This window comes from Anthonomus grandis, chromosome 11 (assembly GCF_022605725.1).
Source record: "Anthonomus grandis grandis chromosome 11, icAntGran1.3, whole genome shotgun sequence".
Taxonomy (NCBI): domain Eukaryota; kingdom Metazoa; phylum Arthropoda; class Insecta; order Coleoptera; family Curculionidae; genus Anthonomus; species Anthonomus grandis.
The window spans coordinates 19,985,269-20,006,336 of NC_065556.1; the positions used below are offsets into that span (position 1 = coordinate 19,985,269).

General features: G+C 33.9%; 1 protein-coding gene across 3 annotated transcripts in view; it reads left to right on the top strand.

The window, feature by feature from the left end:
* Positions 1 to 6,889: 6,889 nt before the first annotated feature.
* The window catches only part of LOC126741911 (armadillo segment polarity protein), a 31,549-nt gene continuing 17,370 nt past the window's right edge, over positions 6,890 to 21,068 (top strand). The window contains exons 1-6 of one of the 3 annotated variants that reach the window (XM_050448382.1): positions 6,890 to 7,011; positions 7,381 to 7,433; positions 7,857 to 8,032; positions 8,090 to 8,201; positions 12,562 to 13,280; positions 19,111 to 19,532. In XM_050448382.1, coding sequence (XP_050304339.1) covers positions 7,412 to 7,433; positions 7,857 to 8,032; positions 8,090 to 8,201; positions 12,562 to 13,280; positions 19,111 to 19,532 — 1,451 coding nt within the window. In that variant the 5' untranslated portion in view covers positions 6,890 to 7,011; positions 7,381 to 7,411. The remainder of the gene's footprint in view (positions 7,012 to 7,380; positions 7,434 to 7,856; positions 8,033 to 8,089; positions 8,202 to 12,561; positions 13,281 to 19,110; positions 19,533 to 21,068) is intronic. The other 2 variants (XM_050448381.1, XM_050448380.1) reach the window with 2 other exon arrangements.

A 21,068-nucleotide genomic window follows, 5' to 3' on the forward strand; every position in this document is an offset into this window, starting at 1 on the left:
AATCCTAAGGTGCAATATTGTTGGATGAAGTGGTTGGCCACCAGGTAAATTCCTTTGGAATCATAAAAAATTAGTTTTAAATTTTATGAATTTGCAGCAGAACAATTTAATTAGAAACGAACATTTTCGCATTCTTGATTTGGTAATACACAACAATGAGCACTGTAAGACTTGATCACGCGACTCACTTAATATCGTCAGAACTAGAAGACCGTCAAGCCCTTTCTATACAGGGTGTTTCTTAACCTATACGCATAAACTTATATATGCGTATTTAAGTTTAATAAACTTAATATGCGGGAAATTATTGCTAATGATAAATAATGACTAATAGTGAAAAAAAAATTAAGTAAAATATTTTTAGTTTCTGAGATAATTCTTTTTTTTTTCACAAAAATGTAAGAACTTTATCAGGTGGAATTTTGTTTTTAAATTAAGAAGTAAACAAGTCCGGATGATGTTTATTATGTTTAGTAGTACCTACTTTGCTATCAGTTGATACAGTTGTGGCCGTATTTCATTTTTTATTAAAATTATGCCGCATTTTTCAAATGAGGAATTAATGGACATGATACTGGCATACGGGCAATCAAGACAAAACAGTGTGGCGGCAGCTAATCTTTATGCACAAAGGTTTCCTCATAGGTATCATCCGTCGCGTGAAGCTTTTTTGCGTGTGGTTCAGCGGGGTAGAGAAATTGGAAATTTGCGGCCGAGGCCAAGGCAACATGGTGGAGCCATTAGACCTAGGCGCATTTTAAATCTGGAGAATTTGATTTTAGATATCATCGAAGAGCATCCTGACATAAGCACTAGAACAATTGCAACGCAATTTGGATTATCACCAGTCACAGTTTGGCGAATTTTAAGGCATGAATTACTGTATCCATTTCACGTCCAAAGGGTACAAGCTTTACTTCCAAGGGATCATGCGCCTCGAGTAAACTTTTGCGAGTGGTTGTTACATCAGCAGCAGTTAAACCCAAACTTTACCAGGAACATTTTAGCTACGGATGAAGCAATTTTCACACGCAATGGTATTCACAATTTTCGCAACACGCATTTTTGGGCAGTTGAAAATCCGCATGCCATTCGGCGAACAAACTTTCAACAACGATTTTCAGTAAATGTGTGGGCTGGAATTGTAAACGGAATACTTATTGGCCCTTTCATTTTGGATAATCGTCTAACTGGTGCTCTTTATTTACAATTCTTGCGACAAAATTTGCCGGTACTCCTTGAAGAAGTCCCTCTTCACATTAGGCAGAATTTGTGGTTTCTTCGCGATGGTCCTCCACCACATTTTGAGCGACCAGTGCGACGGCATTTGGATCGAATGTGCCCCGATAGGCCGAGGTGGTCCAATTGGATGGCCTCCTCGATCACCCGACCTTAATCCGCTTGACTTTTATTTTTGGGGTCACCTAAAATCTCTGGTGTATGTAACCGAAGTTGACAATGAACAAGAATTAAGAAATCGGATATTTGCTACCGCCGAGGAAATTCGACTACAACCTGGATTAGCTGCTGTCTGCAACTCTTGGATTAGGCGTGCTCAATTATGTATTGAAAGTCATGGAAATAACTTCGAACAGTTACTATAATAGTTAAATAAACATTTATTTTGGAGAATTTACGTTTTTTTTAAATTTTAATTAATAAGTCGTTTATCTCCGTAACTAAAACTATTTTACTAAATTTTTTTTTTCACTATTTGTCATTATTTGCCGTCAGCAATAATTTCTCAAGTTTATGCGTATAGGTTTAGAAACACCCTGTAGAACTAAAATACTGTTTTATTCATATCAGATGCATTGTAATTTGCAAATGCAAATTTGCCAAAGTTTCTGAAATAGCAATTTTTAATTCTATTATTCCGGAAGCCTTTTCTGAAATATCATTATCACAACGTGGATTTATTCCTAAGCAATTCACAGAAACAAATTTATGTATCATGATCAATTGCTGAATCCATTTACGTCCATCGTCAGACTGACGTCATTTACACAGATTTTTCAAAGGAGTCCAACAGAGTTGACCACTCAGTTCTCAGCACAAAGGTTTCTAGTTTTGGTATTTCAGAAAATTTATTGCAGTTTTTTTAGTCATATATTTTACACCGGAAACTATATGTGTCTGTAATTGGAGCAATGTCTGTCTAATATACACCGATATCAGGCCAGTTTTGGGTTCCCTCTTTTGGCAAGTTCTTGTAAATGACGTTGATTTCGATCTATCCGAAGATTACTTAGCATTTGCTGACGTCTTTAAAGTTCACTGTGCGATTAAAACGCTACAAGAATGCGAAAACCTTTAGAAAAACCTCGAAAGATTTTCTTGTTGAAGGCTATCTAATCTGAGGGAATAAATATGTCAACAGATAAATATACGCTTGTATTCTTAAATCTGTAATATGTCTCATCTGAACAACGGCAAATGTAATATCATGACATTCATCTACAAAAATAACAAAATAGAGTTTTCATATTCAATAAGTAATAGAATTCATAATAGATCAGATACAATCTACTTATTTCTTCCTGCGTGAACGTATTCAGAACCCCTCCAATATACGAAATGTGTAAGAGGAATAATTAACATAAAATTAGATTTATTTACATGTACGATTGAAGAGATAATAAATTTACTCCTCAACTAACCCGGATGAACCTATACTGCTAACTGCTGTCTGCAATTTGCTGCAGTTTCATTAAATTAGATTTTTATTTTTAAGTAAGTATATCTATAATTTAGTGACATTTTACACGTTTTTTTTTCTTATAATTAAGAAAAAAAAGAGCGTTATTGTTCGGGGCTCTGTAATTGGGGGTTGTTAGCCTGTAGAGCATTATTTTGTTGTATTAAATAAATAAATAAAATACTCTGGATAGCTTTGCTGTTTGTAGCAACCCTGGATTGTTGTGGACTCGACTGGATTGTCCGCTCCTTTTATACCTCCATGGACAAAGATAAGAAAGAAAAAATGGTCACTTGGCACCTGTCATACCACAACAGCCGGAATGGTACGAAGAAAAAAACTTCGTCATGTGTCATAATTGTCATCTGTCCAAAATGGATTCAAAATGGATCCGAAATGATCGGTCTTGAAGTAGAAATGACAACATTTTTCATGGCAACATCCAATTTTTCATTTAGAATGTAAGTAAGCATAAAATAATTATTTAGTATTAGAATAAAAACTGTATGAGCATATAATTTATATTTTTATAATTATTATGAATCACTAGATAATAATATAAATTAAACCCTGTAATTGGAAAAAGTTTCATTTTCACGCCCGAATAGATGAACAACAAAAATTTTAATATCAATGGTTCTTATACAGGGTGTAACAGAATAAGATGCTGATCCTTAAGGATGTTACCTCCTCAGATGATTTTAAGAAGAAAAGTTCAAATAAAGCTATGTTCAAACTCCTTAACTTTTGAGCTACAGAGTGTTCAAAGTTGTCAACCTTAGAACCAAATTTGGGAGACCTTATATGAATTTTCTTTCAACTAGCTAATATTAAAGTACCGCTAGACTTCTATAATTAGAGTTGTTATACTATAATGGTAAAATAATGTACATATGTTTATAAAATAAATAATTTTTTTTTACCTTATAAAGTGCTAGTGACTAGTACCTTATAAAGTGACTGTTTTTATTTTTTTCCGCGGTAATCGCATAGCGGACGAAAAAAAGTCAAGAAATCAAATTTGCCCCAATATGAATGGGGTTTATAAAAATAGTTTTTATCATAAGGAAAAGCAGTGGCATATATAATATTTTAAAATACTAGTCTACGTTCTCGTACGGTTACTAGTTAAACTTTTAAAAAAATCTCCTACATCAACAAAAATCTACAAAAATGTCTGATGATACTGAGAGGGTGTGTGCTAAATTTCATAAACATATCTAGGAAGTTAATAAAATTATGATGAAAAACCGATTTTTAACCCCCTGTGGCTTAAAAGTTAAGGGGAATCGCTTTATTTGAACTTTTCTTCTTAAAATCACCTAAGCATTAAGAAGGGCGTCACCAGCCGGTAAGCTAGGGAGGGGCAGCATGAAAGAACTAAAGGCAAAAAACAAAAATTTTAATAAAAAAAAAAAACCGAACAAAATATTTACATGGAAATCAATTGAAACATAATCTTCTAGGGTTCTTTGCGAATTCGTTAGTCACTTTGTTAACAAAATCGTCCAAGTTTTTAAAAATGTGTTGCCTGTGTACACTCATCATAGCGAGGCTATTGAGTCGAGTTTCAGACATAGTGCTCCTCAACCAGGTTTTGATTCTCCTAAGGCTACTAAATGACCTTTCAACTGAACAAGTCGTACAAAGTAATGCAACAAGGATCTGTAAAGCCTTCTTAATTTCAGGAAAGAAATCATCAGTTTCCTTGAGGATGTCCACAACACTCATTTTGACCGATTCTGGTTTTTCCTCCCATATTTTTTTCCAAAACTCTATCTGATTTTGGATATTTGTAACACCGTAAAAATTTTTAAATTCCTCGCAAGCCTCTTCAAGTTCTTCCAAAGAAATGTTTTTTATTTGCGCAGGATGTAGTTTTGACAAAGTAAATGATGGTCTATTTTCTTCAGAAAACCTTATTTCTAGGGAATTTATAATTGAGTCCAAATAAGGAATTGTTATGGACCTGCGCCAAAATTCTGAGGGACTTTTTGATGGGTGGTTGCTACTACGGTGTTGTTGTCTTTCAGCAGTACGCGGTATTGATTTCATATCCAATCCAATTTTTTCCGCAATAACAGAAGCATCTTTGAAAATTTCTTCTGTTATTTTTTCGGGATTCTCACGGTGGTTTTTGATCAGTTTTAAAATACGACCAATATGCTGTGATGCCTGAACTGCATCCAAGGAGACTGATTGGAGCACGTTTACTGTTGGCTCTAAAAGAGCGGAATATTTGGCTATCAATCCAAGGCTAAAAATAATATCGTGTTTTGAAAAAAAATATGCTTGTCGCAATATTGCCATCTCGAGACAGGGTTTCTAGTGCCTCCATTATATCACAAAAGTTCTCTTTAAAAACTCTGATGCTCTTGTATTTCTCGCTCCACCTTGTTTCGCACAGCTTGGGAATATTGGGTATTAATTTTCTTCTTAGAACCGATTCACGAAAAAATTTAATTATATCTTTGATGGCCCCAACTGTATCGAATCTCCGGCAGAGCATTCAGATCATTGATTACCAGGTTGAGTTTATGTGACGAGCAATGAAAAAATAGTGCTTTCTTGTATTTTTTACGCAAAATAGCCTGAACGCCACCTTCTTTTCCAGACATCGTGGAACAACCATCGAATCCCAAACCAACGCACTTATCTGGATCGAGATCCTCTTTCGTCAGGAATTCGTTTATTGCCGTCGCAATCGATTTAGCGTCCAAGGCTGTAAGCTCAGCAAATCCGAGGAATACTTCTTCAATGTTGCTGGTTTCCTCATCAAAATATCTTATACCAACCGAGAGCTGTTCCTTTCCAGAGATATCCGCTGTTTCGTCTGCTAAAATGCTATATGCTTGCGATATCTTCACATTTTTGATGCAATCGGCCTTAATAATACAAATACTGATAATCTCATTCTGGATGTCAACCGATCGATAACTTGCATTTTTCTTTCCATGCTCAAGATGGTTTTTTTTAAATAGTGTCTCTTGCGTCAATTCGCATCTTATACAGCCCTTCCAGAATTCCATCACCATAGCTTGCCCCCCTTAATGCTAGGTCGTGGGATCCGCAAAACGCAATACAGGAAATAATCGATATTATAATTTTCCTGGTTTTTTTCAAGACTTTCCTGAGAGTATTTGTTAATTTGCACATCTATTGGCACATTATCAAGAAAAGATTTAGCTGCTTCCAATGCCGTCTTATGAAAGTGAGTATCTGCGTGTTTTCTGCAGTATTCATGAACATCTTTGAACTTACAAAACGGCCTTATAATGAACGAACCTAAAACACCTCTAACGGAGCTCAGATTGGGTGGAAATAGTGTACAGAATTTACAGAAGGCTCCTTTTTGTTGGTGGGAGTATGCTAACCATTTTGAGTACATTTCCAACCAGGAATGATTGAATTTTCTTTTCAGATACTGGGCGTCTTTGGCAAAGTCATACGTTTTCCGTAGTATCCGTAGGTTCTTGGCTCAAAGTGAGCGTAATCGTTTCAATTCGCTTTTCACTTGCGAGCGCTTCGAGCCACCGAAATGTAAATATGTATAGGTATAGTAAAGCCTTATCTTAGATTGAAGTTACCTAATAGCCTAATTATTAAGTGAAATTAGAAATTAATAAGTGATAAGTTACGAAATATACGTTTTCAAAAGTAATGTTTCAATTAGCCGGATGACTGGTTTAGCGTTAACCTCTAGGCCTCTAGAGGTTAACGCTAGAGGTCTAGAGGTTAACGCTAGACCTCTAGCGTTAGCTACAGGGGGGGGGGGGGGGCAGCTGCCCCCCTGTCCCTCTCTGGCGACGCCCTTTGCATTAATACCCTTAAGGATCGGCATCTTATTCTGTAACACCCTGTATAAAAACTGGCTGTTTACTTAATAAATATTACGAAAGAACTTGAAATGACAAAACTTTGACAGCCGGAAGCGGAAATGAAAAACCGGAACCGGAAATGATTTATTCTGTCAAAGCATTCTTCGTACTATAAAAAACTTCATCTTATAACTCACGTGCATGTTGGATTGCCTACTTACTCTCTTATATTATGTAAAACCGAACATCAAAGAAAATAAGAAAGAAAGGGCACTACAATTTTCCTTTGACTAACAAAGGACGGCAATATGACGCCGAGAGTCACAGGCCGCGGAAACTGTCAAGTGCGCATGACGTTTACGCGAACTGTCACTACATTAAGCGCAAACTCAAAACAAAAATAAAAGTGAAGTAAACGAGAACGGGTGCGGTATTTTCCTGTTTTTCGCCTATTTATTCGCTCAAAACCGTGAAAAATTGTTTTATATATCGAAGGTAATTTAATAAACGATTATCGCATGTTATTTTGGCACGATTTCGTAGTTTTCAAGCCTCCCAGTGACGAATCTCTGACAGTAATTGAATCATAACATTGATCTGTATGATCTCAAAATGGAGGTTGTTATCTCTTTGTGACTGGAATGCAATGTTCTATTAAAAACTTTCCAGTGCACATTTTAATTAAAATTAGTCCAATTACTGAATTATTCATTAAAAACGTTTAAATATCGTTCATTGATAAACTGAAATTTAAAAAATGAATGGTGTGATTGGATACAATTTTTATGAGGCTACCTGGTTTATCTTTTAAATTTGTACCTGCTATTATTCACATTCTGGGAATTTTTATTCACTGTGTTTTAGGTGTGACTAATCCCGCACCTTTCAAACCATCATGAGCTACCAAAGCAGGGCAAGTAAGTTGATTTCATAATAATATAGTCAATTTATTTCATACCACTAATCAGTGGGCCATTTTTAGAATATTATAACAAACATTTAACTGTTTTAAGGTATGCAATAAGCTTTTTTGTGTAAAAACATCTAAATCATTTTAACATTAAGTTTTAGTGCGAATGATTATTTACACCCAAGTTTTATGTAAAGGAAGAAGGACTTTACTTTAAAAGATGACAAATTCTTCTCAGCAAAGCAAAAAATGGCTTTAACTAAGGGAGCAAGAAAAGAATGCTTGGGTGGCACATCTGTTGCCCTAAGCTTGAGTGTTTTGGGTGCTAAATTGTTCTTAAACATTCTTTCTTCTGCCATAGTTATTTACCTACATTGGCAATATCAAACATCTTAACAAACTTAATAAAAACTAATTATGATTTTTTAAGTGCCCTACCAAGGTGCAGGAGACATGCCTATGTCAAACAGTAAAGAACAGACAGTCATGTCTTGGCAGCAAAACAACTACATGGGGGACTCTGGGGTCCACTCAGGAGCCCAAACTCAAGTGCCATCTCTCACTGGAAAAGAGGAAGAAGACATGGACTTGTTTGATTTGGATCAAGTAATATTATTTTGTATGTACCAAACAAGATTTAACAGACATAATTTGTTGATTTAGGGTGGATATCCTGGATTTACCCAAGATCAGGTGGATGACATGAATAATCAGCTGAACCAAACCCGTTCTCACAGAGTAAGGGCTGCAATGTTTCCTGAGACACTTGATGAAGGTATGTATAGTGTATTTTATCAAGAGTAATTTAAACACCATGCATTAAGAGCTGTTTTATCCAAAAATTTTTTAAGGAGAGGATGGTGCTTAGATCAGCTTGATTTTTGTTTTAAAAGTTTCTGTGGAATGTTCCTAAGCCTTCATTAAAAAATAATATGAGCTTTTTTATTTACATTTTTGATCAACATGTTCAAGCAGAAAGATAGTTTCAGGTAACTTGAATTACAATTCCACCAGATCAGCTTGATTTTTGTTTTAAGAGCTTCTGTAGAAAGTCCTTGAGCTTTCATTGAAATAATCATGTTCATTCATGCATTTGAATCTTTTATTCTCATTTTTACAATTTATCTTCGACAGGAAGATTGGTTTATGTCATTCATGTCATAACTCTATTTCTAGATGTTAGATTGGCTTCTCTTTGGAATATTCTTGTTCTTTAATAAAAAAAAATATGAAAAACTATGAATTAGGAACACTTTTATTCCCATATTTGAAAATCATGGCTAACAAAAAGACAGTGTTTGTTGATGGACCAACCAGCACTACAATAAAAGAATATAAATGAGGCATATAAGATCAAAACCCGCTAAATCCACTTTACTTAAATTTTAAGAAAAATCCAAAAACTATTTGACTAACTTTAAAATCAACTTTAGGGTTAAAGTTTTGTTTATAGATTCTTTGATACTATTAGACTCTATTTAAGTAAAAGAAAATATCCTGAATTTTACCCCAAAATTCAGAAAATGGAAATAAAAAATGGATTTAGTGGATTTTGAAACCAACTATTGGATTTGGTGGATTTTGATCGTAAATAAAATGGACTTAGTGTAGTTTGTCACGAAACAAAGTTATAATAGAAAATTAAACCAAAGAAAATGTAACAGATATAACAAAAAGAAATATAGGGCTACTTAAAGATATGTTTTTAAAGTATCTTCAGATCACAAAAAGACACACTTCAAGTAAAAAATCTAAACTACTAAATCCGGAACTATCTCTACTTGTTCACAGATATCGTTTTGGTCATCCACATCGATTTCATAATTTTCTTGCGGATAAGTCCCTCCTAGATATTTTTCTAACACTAGCTTATAATATTCTAGACTACCAAAATCTTTGCACTGGGCTCCATAATGTTTAATTAATAGCGATGACACATCCTGTAGTTTATTAATTTTTGGTGGTACTCCAGTTTCTATTGGCAAGGGACTTAAGGAATCTAGAGATTTTTCTTTTTTACAGACAGATTTGCTCTGATTAAGGTCAGACATATAACTTTGTTCTCCCCTTATGGTCACAGTATTATTCCTCCCTCTTTTTAATATGAACTTTTTGGACATATTGAATTTAAAATGCCATTTAGATGAGGGATTTAAAACTTCCTGTGAAGCAGATTTCCAGTCCATAACTGGCACATCTTTACCCATTTTAACAACTGTTCCATGTTGTCTAAATATATCCAGGTATTTTATAGGTTCTACTATCTGTTCAATATTTCTAATGCATTTCTCAATATCACCAAATACCCGGTCCGGAGGAATATACGAGTGTCCAATAACAGGAAAGACAAGCTCTAGTTCTTTTATAGGTGCAGTACTCAATCAATTAAAACACATTGCCAACATGATGCTGTTCGTATTTTGTCCTCCGCATCCATCAGCGACAAGACGAACATACCATCAAAATTACTATGGTTTAAAATATAAAAAACAGCAGATGCAATTTCATTTTCTCCTTTGCGATGTTTATCCTCAGTCCATGCAAAAATTCGAACATTTTCTGGAGTAAGTGAAGAATGAGAGTCTCCTGTGACTGTTGTGAAGTTATACATATACAGTTGTCTGCTGTAGTATACACTCTGATCTGGGATTTAGGGCAGAGTTAAATTCTTTTGACAATCAAAACTTATTATTAGCAACCCTTCTTTTTTTTCTCTCAATTTTGCAAAAAAAGCTTTTGCTCTCAGTTTGTGAATTCGAAGTTCAATTATTATCTTGTTTTTCTCACTCGCATCTTTTTCCTCTTTTAGCTTTTCTCCAAGCTCCAAACATTTTGAACATACATCAGTATGTGGAGATCCAAACCCTATGTTAAAATGGGTATTAAAAATTGATCGGATATAACTTTCTTTTACCTGAAGCTCTAGAGAAGCCTCGCTTTTGTATAATTTCCACAAACGCCGAATATTTAGACTCTGCATGCTGTTTTGCTGCGGCAGTAGTGAGACTCAATAGCCTTAAATTTTTTTATAAAGCTAATTATTGCATGTCTTCTAGGCTGAAATAATCTTTCTTTTCTATTTCCACCTCGCCTTTCTTTTGCCATATTACGACTTGTGAAATGTCGATGCAAAACACCTTTTACTCTATCTGGGCGAAGGCAAAGTACACCTAAAAAACTTTCACGGCAAACTGGTAACAAATTATTATTACATTCTTTGGGATGAAATACTTGCACGCAAATTGTCAACCGGATGTTCCCTTGTTATTTTGACGGCGACGTGGTACCTCTATCTGAGAGAACTTTATGATAAAGTTGTCTTGACCCACCTTAGTTTGGTTCTTGTAAAAAGCATTATGAAACTTTTTAATATCTAACATTGTCAAAGTACTGCATCTGTAACTTTTAGTACAATGTTTAAATTTTGGGTATTTTGGTAGAGTTACAGCAGAATATCTAAAAGAAGAATACACCATCCTTAGTTTTTCTTAACTTTAAAAATGTAAATAAAACTCATTACCTTCTGGTCTTTTCCACATCCTTTTCCAATTTTCTGGAGCTCGCTGCCTCTTTCTAGCCTTATTTTGATTTACTATGACGATTTCTTTCGTATTATCGCACATTACTTTTATTATACTTAACTAAACTTTGAAAACATACTGATGTCAACCGCAAACGAGACGTTTCTGACAGCAATTCAAAATAATAATATCAATAGAATACTATTTTGACCACATGACCACCTAGCTGAGTATCTGATGACCGAGTTTTTAAACTATATTTTATAGTGGATTAGATGGATTTTGTTACTGAATTTCTGTTCATGTGAATAGATATTTTTATGACGAATATAATCATGTATATAACATATTTTTGACTAAAATTGGATTTAGCAGGTTTTGATCCTATGTGCCTCAAATATTCATTAAATATTTATAAATTCCTAACCACTTGAAATTAAACTTAGCAATATATAATAGCAACCTTTTTAAATTTCTTGCAATTTACTTTTGTATAAAATATATTTAAAAAATCTGTTTTTATTGGTAGTTGATTAGCACCTCTGCATATTCTAGATAAAGGGCTAAAAAATCCATAATTTGTGCTGATATGAAACATGTAAAGGGCCAGCTTTTTTTGTGCTTCTTACAGGAACATGAATCTAAATGAATAAAAGATATATCAATATTTCTTCTGCAGACTATCATTTAAGAAGAGGTAATAACAATGATTCTTCATAATTTAAATCTTCAACAGATTTTCATAGCCTATGGGTCTGAAACACCATTTTTCTAGTTTTTTCAACATTATTTTTTGAAGACCAGATAGGAGACGAGTATCCTAATATGGAGCTTATAATTGAGCAATAAACATTCTTTAATGGAAAAATATTTAAGGAATGATTTACAAAACCAAAAAGTTTAAATCCCCTATTGCAGATATTTTTAATATGAGGATTAATTTTAAGATCATGACTAAAAATATCTCCTGAATCTCTTCTTGTGTTTGACCAAACAATCAGTATGACATAACTTCACATTTTTTAGTATTTCATTTTAGGTCATTTTTTCCATATCAAAGTAAAATGATTCATCCCTCTGCAGCTGTCAAGAATCCTTTAAGCTTATTAAACTCATGTCATAACTCCACTTCTAGTGCTCAGATCAGTTTGATTTTAGTTTTAACACTTTCTTTGAAATATTCTTGAGCTTTCATTGAAAAATATTTATTTATATATTTTTTTTTATTCCTATTTTTTCAAAATCATGTCTAATAGACTTAAATAGACTAAAATAAATAAGACTGGTTGATTTAACTGATGTCATAACTCTACTTCTAGTGCCCAAATTGGCTTGATGTTTGTTGTAAGGGTTTCTTTAGATTGTTCATTGCTTTTCACGAAAATAATTAAATAAATTCGTTTTATAGACTAATTTTTCTTTTACATTTTTGTAATTCTTAAAAGTTTCCAAGATGATTTATATTTTAAGTCTTCATATTATGTGGCAAAAACGCTTTGACGTCCGAATTACTTATTTTTTGAATACACCTGAAGGTTTACAAGTTTCTTTGCTCTATATATTGTATAGCACCTTTTTAACCAGAAAAAAGTCATTTTTTTTGGTTTCTAACAGGAATTGAAATCCCTTCTACCCAATTTGACCCCGGGAATCAGACAGCCGTTCAAAGGTTGGCTGAACCGAGCCAAATGCTTAAACACGCCGTGGTAAACCTCATCAATTATCAAGACGACGCAGAATTAGCCACCAGAGCAATTCCCGAATTGATAAAACTCCTCAACGATGAGGATCAAGTGGTCGTATCCCAGGCAGCCATGATGGTACATCAGCTATCGAAAAAAGAGGCTTCTAGACACGCCATCATGAATAGTCCACAAATGGTCGCGGCTTTGGTCAGGGCCATTTCGAATTCCAACGATTTGGAGACCACCAAGGGAGCAGTGGGCACTTTACACAAATTGTCACACCACCGACAAGGTTTACTGGCCATTTTCAAAAGCGGTGGTATTCCCGCTTTGGTGAAACTTCTCAGTTCTCCTGTTGAGAGTGTCCTGTTCTACGCCATAACCACTTTACATAATTTATTGTTGCATCAGGATGGATCTAAGATGGCTGTCCGGTTAGCAGGGGGTTTACAGAAGATGGTTGCGCTGTTACAAAGAAATAACACGAAATTTTTGGCGATCGTGACCGATTGCTTGCAGATTTTGGCTTATGGCAACCAGGAGAGCAAGTTGATCATTTTGGCGTCTCAGGGGCCTATTGAACTCGTTAGGATTATGCGGTCTTACAACTATGAGAAGCTTCTTTGGACCACTTCGCGTGTTTTAAAGGTGAGTTTTTTGGAAAATTATGCAAGGAAATTTTTTTTTCCACTTTCTTGTTTGTTTTTAACATTTAACTGGAACTCATATTACCAAAATAAAATTATTATAGAAACTTAGTTAGCTTAATAATTGACATTTAAAAAAACGTCTTATTACTTGGAAGCAAGGAAAATTGGTCAGAATAATGTTGAAACCTTTTCAAATACACTCCTGGACAAAATTATCGCACCACTTGATTTTCAGAGATTTTTTTTTAAGAAAGATAATAAAAAATTAATAAATAAACATTCTTAACTATGCATTATTTATTACCAAAAAAAATTATATTCTATTTAACAAAACGAGATTTAAGTAACTAAATTCAATACAAGGAAAAAACATCGATTTTCACTAACTTCAATTTTGATACAAAAATAAAAAAATAGACCCAAGAAAAACAATAATGAATTCTCAATATCGTGTATTGCCACCTCTAGCTGCAATGACCGCTTGAAGTCTTCGCGGCATTCCTCGTATCAAATTTTGAAAACTTTCCTGCGGAATGTTTTCCCACTCCTCACGAGCAGCATGTTCCAATTCAGCTAATGTTCGGGGAGGAGGATTTCTTTGCCGAATGCGCCGTTTTAACATGTCCCAGGCATGTTCTATAGGATTCAAGTCGGGGCTACGGGGCGGCCAGTCTAAAGTGGTAATTCCCACATCATTAATGTATTCAATAACATCTACAGCCACGTGAGAGCGAGCATTATCATGCATAAGTAAGAAATCCGCTCCTATGAATGGCGCAAATGGAACTACATGTTCTTCAAGGACCTCCAACACATACCTACGTGCATTAAGAGCTGGTCTAGGTGTGGGCACTAACTCCGTACAGGCATCGTAGGCGATGCCTCCCCAGAACATAAAACTTCCTCCACCAAATGGCTCCCTTGGAGATATGCATGCTTGGGCAAATCGTTCACCCTCTCTTCTCCAGACTCTAGAACGGCCGTCTGGTGATCGCAATGCAATTCTCGTCTCGTCTGTAAACAAAACGCGCCTCCAGTCATTTATATTCCATCCCGAGTATTGTCTTGCAAATCTTAAACGAATAACACGGTGTTGTCTGGTGAGGAGTGGTCCAGTTGCGGGTCTTCTGTTATTTAGACTCGCTTCATGGAGGCGTCTTCTAACTGTACGATCTGAAATATTGACATGGCGTACTTCCCTAATCAAATCATTTAAGCTACGGCTGGTAGATGTTCTGTTTCTTAGAACCTTGAGGCGCAAGAAATTGTCATCTCTTTGAGAAGTAACTCTATGTCGTCCTTGTCCTGGTCTTCTTGTGTGGGTTCCAGTCTCCCGAAACCGCTGCACAGCTCGTATAACTGTTGTGTGATGCACGCCTAAAATGCCAGCCACATAACGGTAACTTCGACCTTCTCCAAATAAAGTTACTGCTTGGACCGCTTCATTTTCAGTTAGATGACGTGCCGCTCTCTCCATACTCAATAAAAAGGACGGTTTATGTTTCACAACAGTTGTTTTAAATTATCACCTTAAAACGTACGAAGTACTACTGAAACTGTTCGCCTTAGGTACATATGTAACGAAAAATGCAAAATAAGTAATTTAAATGTTCAGATAAATTTGACCTTGAATACCAAAATAGAGCATAAACATAGTTCTTGTCCAGTTCTGCTTTTTGTATGAGAACAGATATATATCTGTTTTAACTGATATTTATTTTTATTTACATTTTCTTGACAAAATAATCAGTGGTGCGATAATTTTGTCCAGGAGTTTATATGAGCTATAAAAGGGATATATTTCTTATTAAAAGCTTTTCTGTCAATCTTTAGTGTTAGTGGCAAAATATTGTTTATTTTTACATTACGGTAGTGAAATTACCTAAGGCTTAGGTTGGTATTATTATAGGAAATCTGTAAGTTTCCTTCAACATTAAACCTGGTAGAGTAAGAATGACTAACATGTACACCTAAATTTCAGGTTTTTCTAATTTAAAAGAAGGATCACAGTATAAAGATTCAATTGCCAGTATTCCCTCACTGCAAGTAGTCATGTTGGAAATATGTTGCCCTTTCTAGAAATGATTTTAAGGATGTAACTACGGATTGTATTAAAAGTTTTAAGGAATTTTCATATTCATATAAAGTTTCTGAATTAATTTTCTAATGTGACTTGTTAGAATAGTTTATTCATTTTATTTACAACAAGTGTATCACATACGTCAAAATGTTCAAGGAAAACCTAGGCAAAAAAATTAAACTAGAGAAGGATATACATTTTAAAATAATAGGTTAAAAGGACAAATACAATTTACAGATTAAAATTATTACAGAAGTCACATGGTTAAAAAACAAGACATACAAAACCACAATTATAGAAAAAAAAGCACTTAAAAAATGTATCTTGATCAAGATTCGTCTTGATCATCGGGCAAAATTGTGATTTAGGAATTCGTCTATGCCACAAAAAGCATTTTTTATCAAAATGTTCTTTATGGTTTTTTCAAACCCCTTTTCGTCCATATCTCTAATTGCTTCTGGTAGTGTGTTAAAACACTTTATTGATACTCCAGTAGATAGGAACAATGTTTTGTCTGTATCTAGTCTCATAGGTATGGATGTCATGATGAGCTGTAGATGTTTTACTATTTTTCTTTGTATAACGGAGGCTTTCAAAAATATATTGGGCTGGAACCGTTAAGTTTTTGAGACTTGAATGCCTGCTGACAGTATACCTACCTATTTGAAAGAACTCGTCCATTATCTCAAAGAGACCTACGTAACTAGAGAAAAAAATTTAAAACTCCAAGTCTCAGTCTTAAAATGTCTTTCTAATTAATCAGGTGACATGTACTGAGTACTTAGTACTTAGCAGGTCATCTAGCTATAAGGTCTGATGATGCTTTATTAGCGAAACATGTCACCTGATTAATTAAAAAGACATTTTGAGACTGAGACTTGGAGTTTTCAATTTTGTTCTCTTTTTTCTATATCTACCTATATCCGAGAATTGTTAAAACTCTTACTGTAATACACATGTTGTTTCCATTTGAGGTTCTAATTGATGCTTACTCCTAAATATTTAGTAAAATGTAGTTGATTTTGTTAACATTTTATGTCAGTTTGAAAAAGTCTAGCACATTTTTGAATTATTTTAAACCTAAAGATGTTTTTTCACAAAGCTCTTCCCAAGTTTCACCCACAAAAATTACGACAGTATCATCAGCATAAGAAACACCATCAAGTAAGATATCTCTTAAAGAATGTATGTAGATTAACAAAAAAAGTAAGGATCCAAGAACAATATCTCATGGTATTTCCATCAGCATCTCTGAGGGGTCAGTATATATATCAATAATTTTGGTCATCTGTTTTCGACTTGCTAGATAACTTTTAAAACAACCCCTCTGACATAAATGTTTCGAATGTAAAATATGTTGTTGTGAGGCCCTATGTCAAAAGACTTTGCTAGATCATTGAATGTTGCTAGGATGTTCTAAATCATGAATATTTTTACCTTTATCAAGGTATATTATGGTTCTTGTGAACAGGAGTATAGCGTTGGAAATAATAATACCAGTGCGGAATCCGAACTAGTTTTTAGATAAAATGTTATTAACAGGCAAGAATTTAGAGAGTCGTTCTTTTAGGCGTTTTTCGAAAATTTGTAATCACACTAATTGGAAAATTTCGTCCAGGGACAGTTTCTGATTTAAATATAAGATTGATTTGGATTAATGAATTTCTTTTATGAGTATATATTCCATTATAACCAGGCGAGCAGCTATTTTGACTGAAATATAAAGCTGAACAATTTTATTTTTATAAACAGGTGTTAAAAACATTGAACTCAATTATCTATACTTTAGTTTGGAAATTGGAAATTTTATTTTATTGACTACACTTTTCCCTATATTAACAAAAAATTGGGTGCATTATTCAGTCATTTGTTTTTTATCAGTAAACATTTTTGGTTGACCTAATGTTTCTAATGACAATTTTTAAATAATTTAAACTCCAATGAAAAAACATTAATAATGTAAATACAATAAGGGGGTTTCTACCAACTAACTAAAGCCGGGTTGACACGATCTAAGTACACTTGGATACCAATTTGGACTAAGTGTGCTTGGACACGTAGACTTGGACCAAGTTGGTTTCCACGACAAAATGACTTGGATGTCAAATTATACATACAAAGATGGCGGAACTGTATTTATTGGAAGGTGTGCAATTAGTTACAATATAAAGAATTATACAGCATAAACGATTATTATTAAAATAACCTACCAGATTAGTGTATTTATTTCTGATCTTCATTACATCACGTAGAAATCTATCTGTGATTTCAAACCACGCAATACTAGGTGCATAAATGTCTTCAGATGTACTTGATGCTTTAATTTTTTCTGCTTCCTGTTTATAGGTGGTTTCGGTGGTTCTGTTTATAGGTGATTCGCATGGCATTGATTTTTTCAATACCATGTTTTCACTAAGACCAGGAATATTCATATTTATTCTTATTCGTTTAAGAGCCGAATTCCCTAGCATCTTTGTTTTTATATTTCGCTAAACGCACATTTCATAAACTTTCCTCAGCTTCGTATAACTCCATGAATCTAATATTCTCCCTTTCGGACCATTTTCTTCTTTTGCTTATTTCCAGTTTTCTTTTTTCATACACCGACGCCATTTTATTTCACAAACAAACACCACTTGGATCCAAGTAAGTTGGGTACTGTCCTACTCAACTTGAATGTAACCTACTGATCCAAGCGCACTTGGATGAACTGGTGACACGATCAAAGTAACGTCCAAGTGCTGCTCGCGGACAATTCAAGTAGACTGTAATCAAGTATACTTGGATCGTGTCAACCCGGCTTAAGCAAAACCAAACTGACATAATAAAAAATAAACAATAAAGTTAAACTATAGGGAAAAGTTACAGAAGTACTAAGATACATACCCAAATAAAATAAGATTGAGTATAATAATGAGGACTAGAATAACGGATTATAAAATTAATTTAATTCCACACTAAGTAGTTTCTCTTTAAAAAAAAAGTTAGAGTAGAGTTAAAACATTTATATTAAAAACAGATTATAGAGATAGATACATTAGATGGGAGACCTTGGTCTTAAGATATTTTTTAGTTTTATTCGCATTTTGTGGTTGTTTGGGTACGAATAATATGATAGAAATGCTATTCACAAGCTCTTTAGATGTATTAAATATTGTTTTAACAACATTGCTATAAGAAGGTATTGTATTTACATTTTGGTGGGTTAAAAGCCCTAAATCTTTAATTTTATTTTTAAGTAGTGCAATGATTTTATTAAGTTTGTTTGTTTAGTTTGTTTTGCCCCTGTTAGTTATATTTAACAGTATCAAATTTGTTACTTTTTTTACATAAAAATCGCATAATTTTTCTATTTCGAAGTTTCAATATTATAATTTCACTGTACTACATTTTATTCATGTGTTAGCGACGCATCCATTACATGGAAATATTTTTATGTTGATAGATTTTTTCTTTGCATTTATCACATGCCATTTTTAGTACCTTTTTCTATGAGTCGTTTCTTGTTTAGTTGAGTTGGCAACAAGGCTCCCTGATCCATCTTTAAAACCGGAAAACACGTTTGTTTACGTTCAGAAACCATTGTTTCCTTTCACTAAGGGAGGTTTTAATTTCCAACACTATATACTTTTAATTATGTAATGTTAGACAAAAACTCCAAAATATTTCAATATTATTCAAGATAAATAAAATCGCGACTGCAATATTTCTTTTTGAACGATTACTATATACTTCTTTACATATTTAGGTTTTATCGGTGTGCTCCAGTAACAAACCTGCGATCGTCGAGGCAGGCGGAATGCAGGCCCTCGCCATGCATTTGGGCAACTCGAGCCAACGTTTAGTCCAAAACTGTCTCTGGACCCTCAGGAATCTTTCGGATGCTGCAACAAAAGTGAACGGATTGGATTCCCTTCTTTCATCACTTGTACAAGTGTTGGCCTCGTCCGATGTTAATGTGGTCACCTGTGCCGCCGGAATTTTATCGAACTTGACGTGCAACAACCAGTTCAATAAGGAAACGGTGTGCCAGTACGATGGTATATCCGCCCTGGTCAGGACTATTATGAACGCGGGAGATCGCGAGGAGATTACCGAGCCGGCGGTTTGCGCCTTGAGACATTTAACTTCGAGACATGAGAAGTCCGAACTGGCCCAAAACCAAGTCAGGTAATTTACACTCATACCCATTTATTGATTTAAAGTACAAAAATGGTTTATATATTTCAAAATAAAATATACATTTGGAAAAACTTACAAGCTAGAATCATAAAATATTAGTGCAAAATACACTTGGTACATACATATTAACATATAAGTTCAGTGAACTCATTTAATGAATAACAAATTTTACAATTATTAAAATGAACTTTACTTTTGTATAAAATTCATTTATTGTTTTTATTTTTATCTTTTTATAATTTATTTCCAAGGACTTCAATCAACCTATCAAAAATGCTTTGTTGTACGAAGAGCTAAATTAAAGAGCAAAAATTTAATAAATCTAAAAGAATCAATATTAACAAAGAAATAAATACTAAGCGAAATGCCCAAAGCATTAAAAAATAAAATACATCCATCATTTAGGCACAACTAAACAGATAAAAACAAATAGTAAAATTGTTAAAACACACTACTATAAAATAACAATCTATCATAAAAACATTCGTCAAGAGAATAATAGGCCTCAATGTCAACAATAACATCTTAACCTGCTTAGTCTTATCACCCTCCAAACTTTTGATTTGCAGAGGAAAATTATTGAACATTTTTATTCTCTCAAATGTAATCGAATTCTTGATCAAGAATCTTTGGGAATGAGTAATCTCAAATTATCATTGCTTAATCTTGTTAATTGACCATATTCACTGTCAATAAAATAAAAATTCCAGTCCATGTTGCTAAAATTCTTTCACAACTAAAGAGAGGGCTGAAGTCTCTAAGACTAAGCCCACACAATTATCTTACTGGAGGACAAAAATTGGCTGCAATAATTGGTTGCTCACAAATCTCGAAAAATTGTACTTACCTTAACTGGGGGACTCAAAATCAACACCAGATTTAATCTTACTGTCCTTACAATCCATTTTTTCAGAAGGTCTGTATGTGATCATCAAACTTTAGCTTGGTATCAATGAACAGTGCCAAAAACTTATAGCTCTTTTGGTTATTAATGGATTTTTTAAGCTTACATTTGTAACTGAACATTTAAAATTCAAGAGATTGGTTTTTCCAATAGTAAATATTAACCTGTTGCTATTGCACCACTCCATTATTGCTTTAATGTCGTGATTACTAGTGCTTCTTAATATGTTGATATCTGTTGTGAACCATAAGGCTGAGGGATCATCAAGAAACAAATTAAATGATTCATTAATGTCAATAGAAGTCATATCATCTAGAAAGAAGAGAAATAAAAGTGGATTAAGCACTGAGCCTTGGGGAACTCCATGCTCCATTTTTTAAAATCTTTATTTACTTAATTTATGAATGTGAGGCTTCCATAGACATTTTGGTCTAAATTAACTCCAATATTAACAAAACTAATATCATTGGCATCCAGTAAATCATTTAAATGTTTCTATCAGGTTTTTCAATGAAAAAAAAATAGTTTTTTGATTTCTTTTTTAGTTTATTTTCTACAAACCCTAGTAGTAGTATAAGGATCTTTGGAGAACTCCGATATTCAAGACGCTTTCTGCTGAA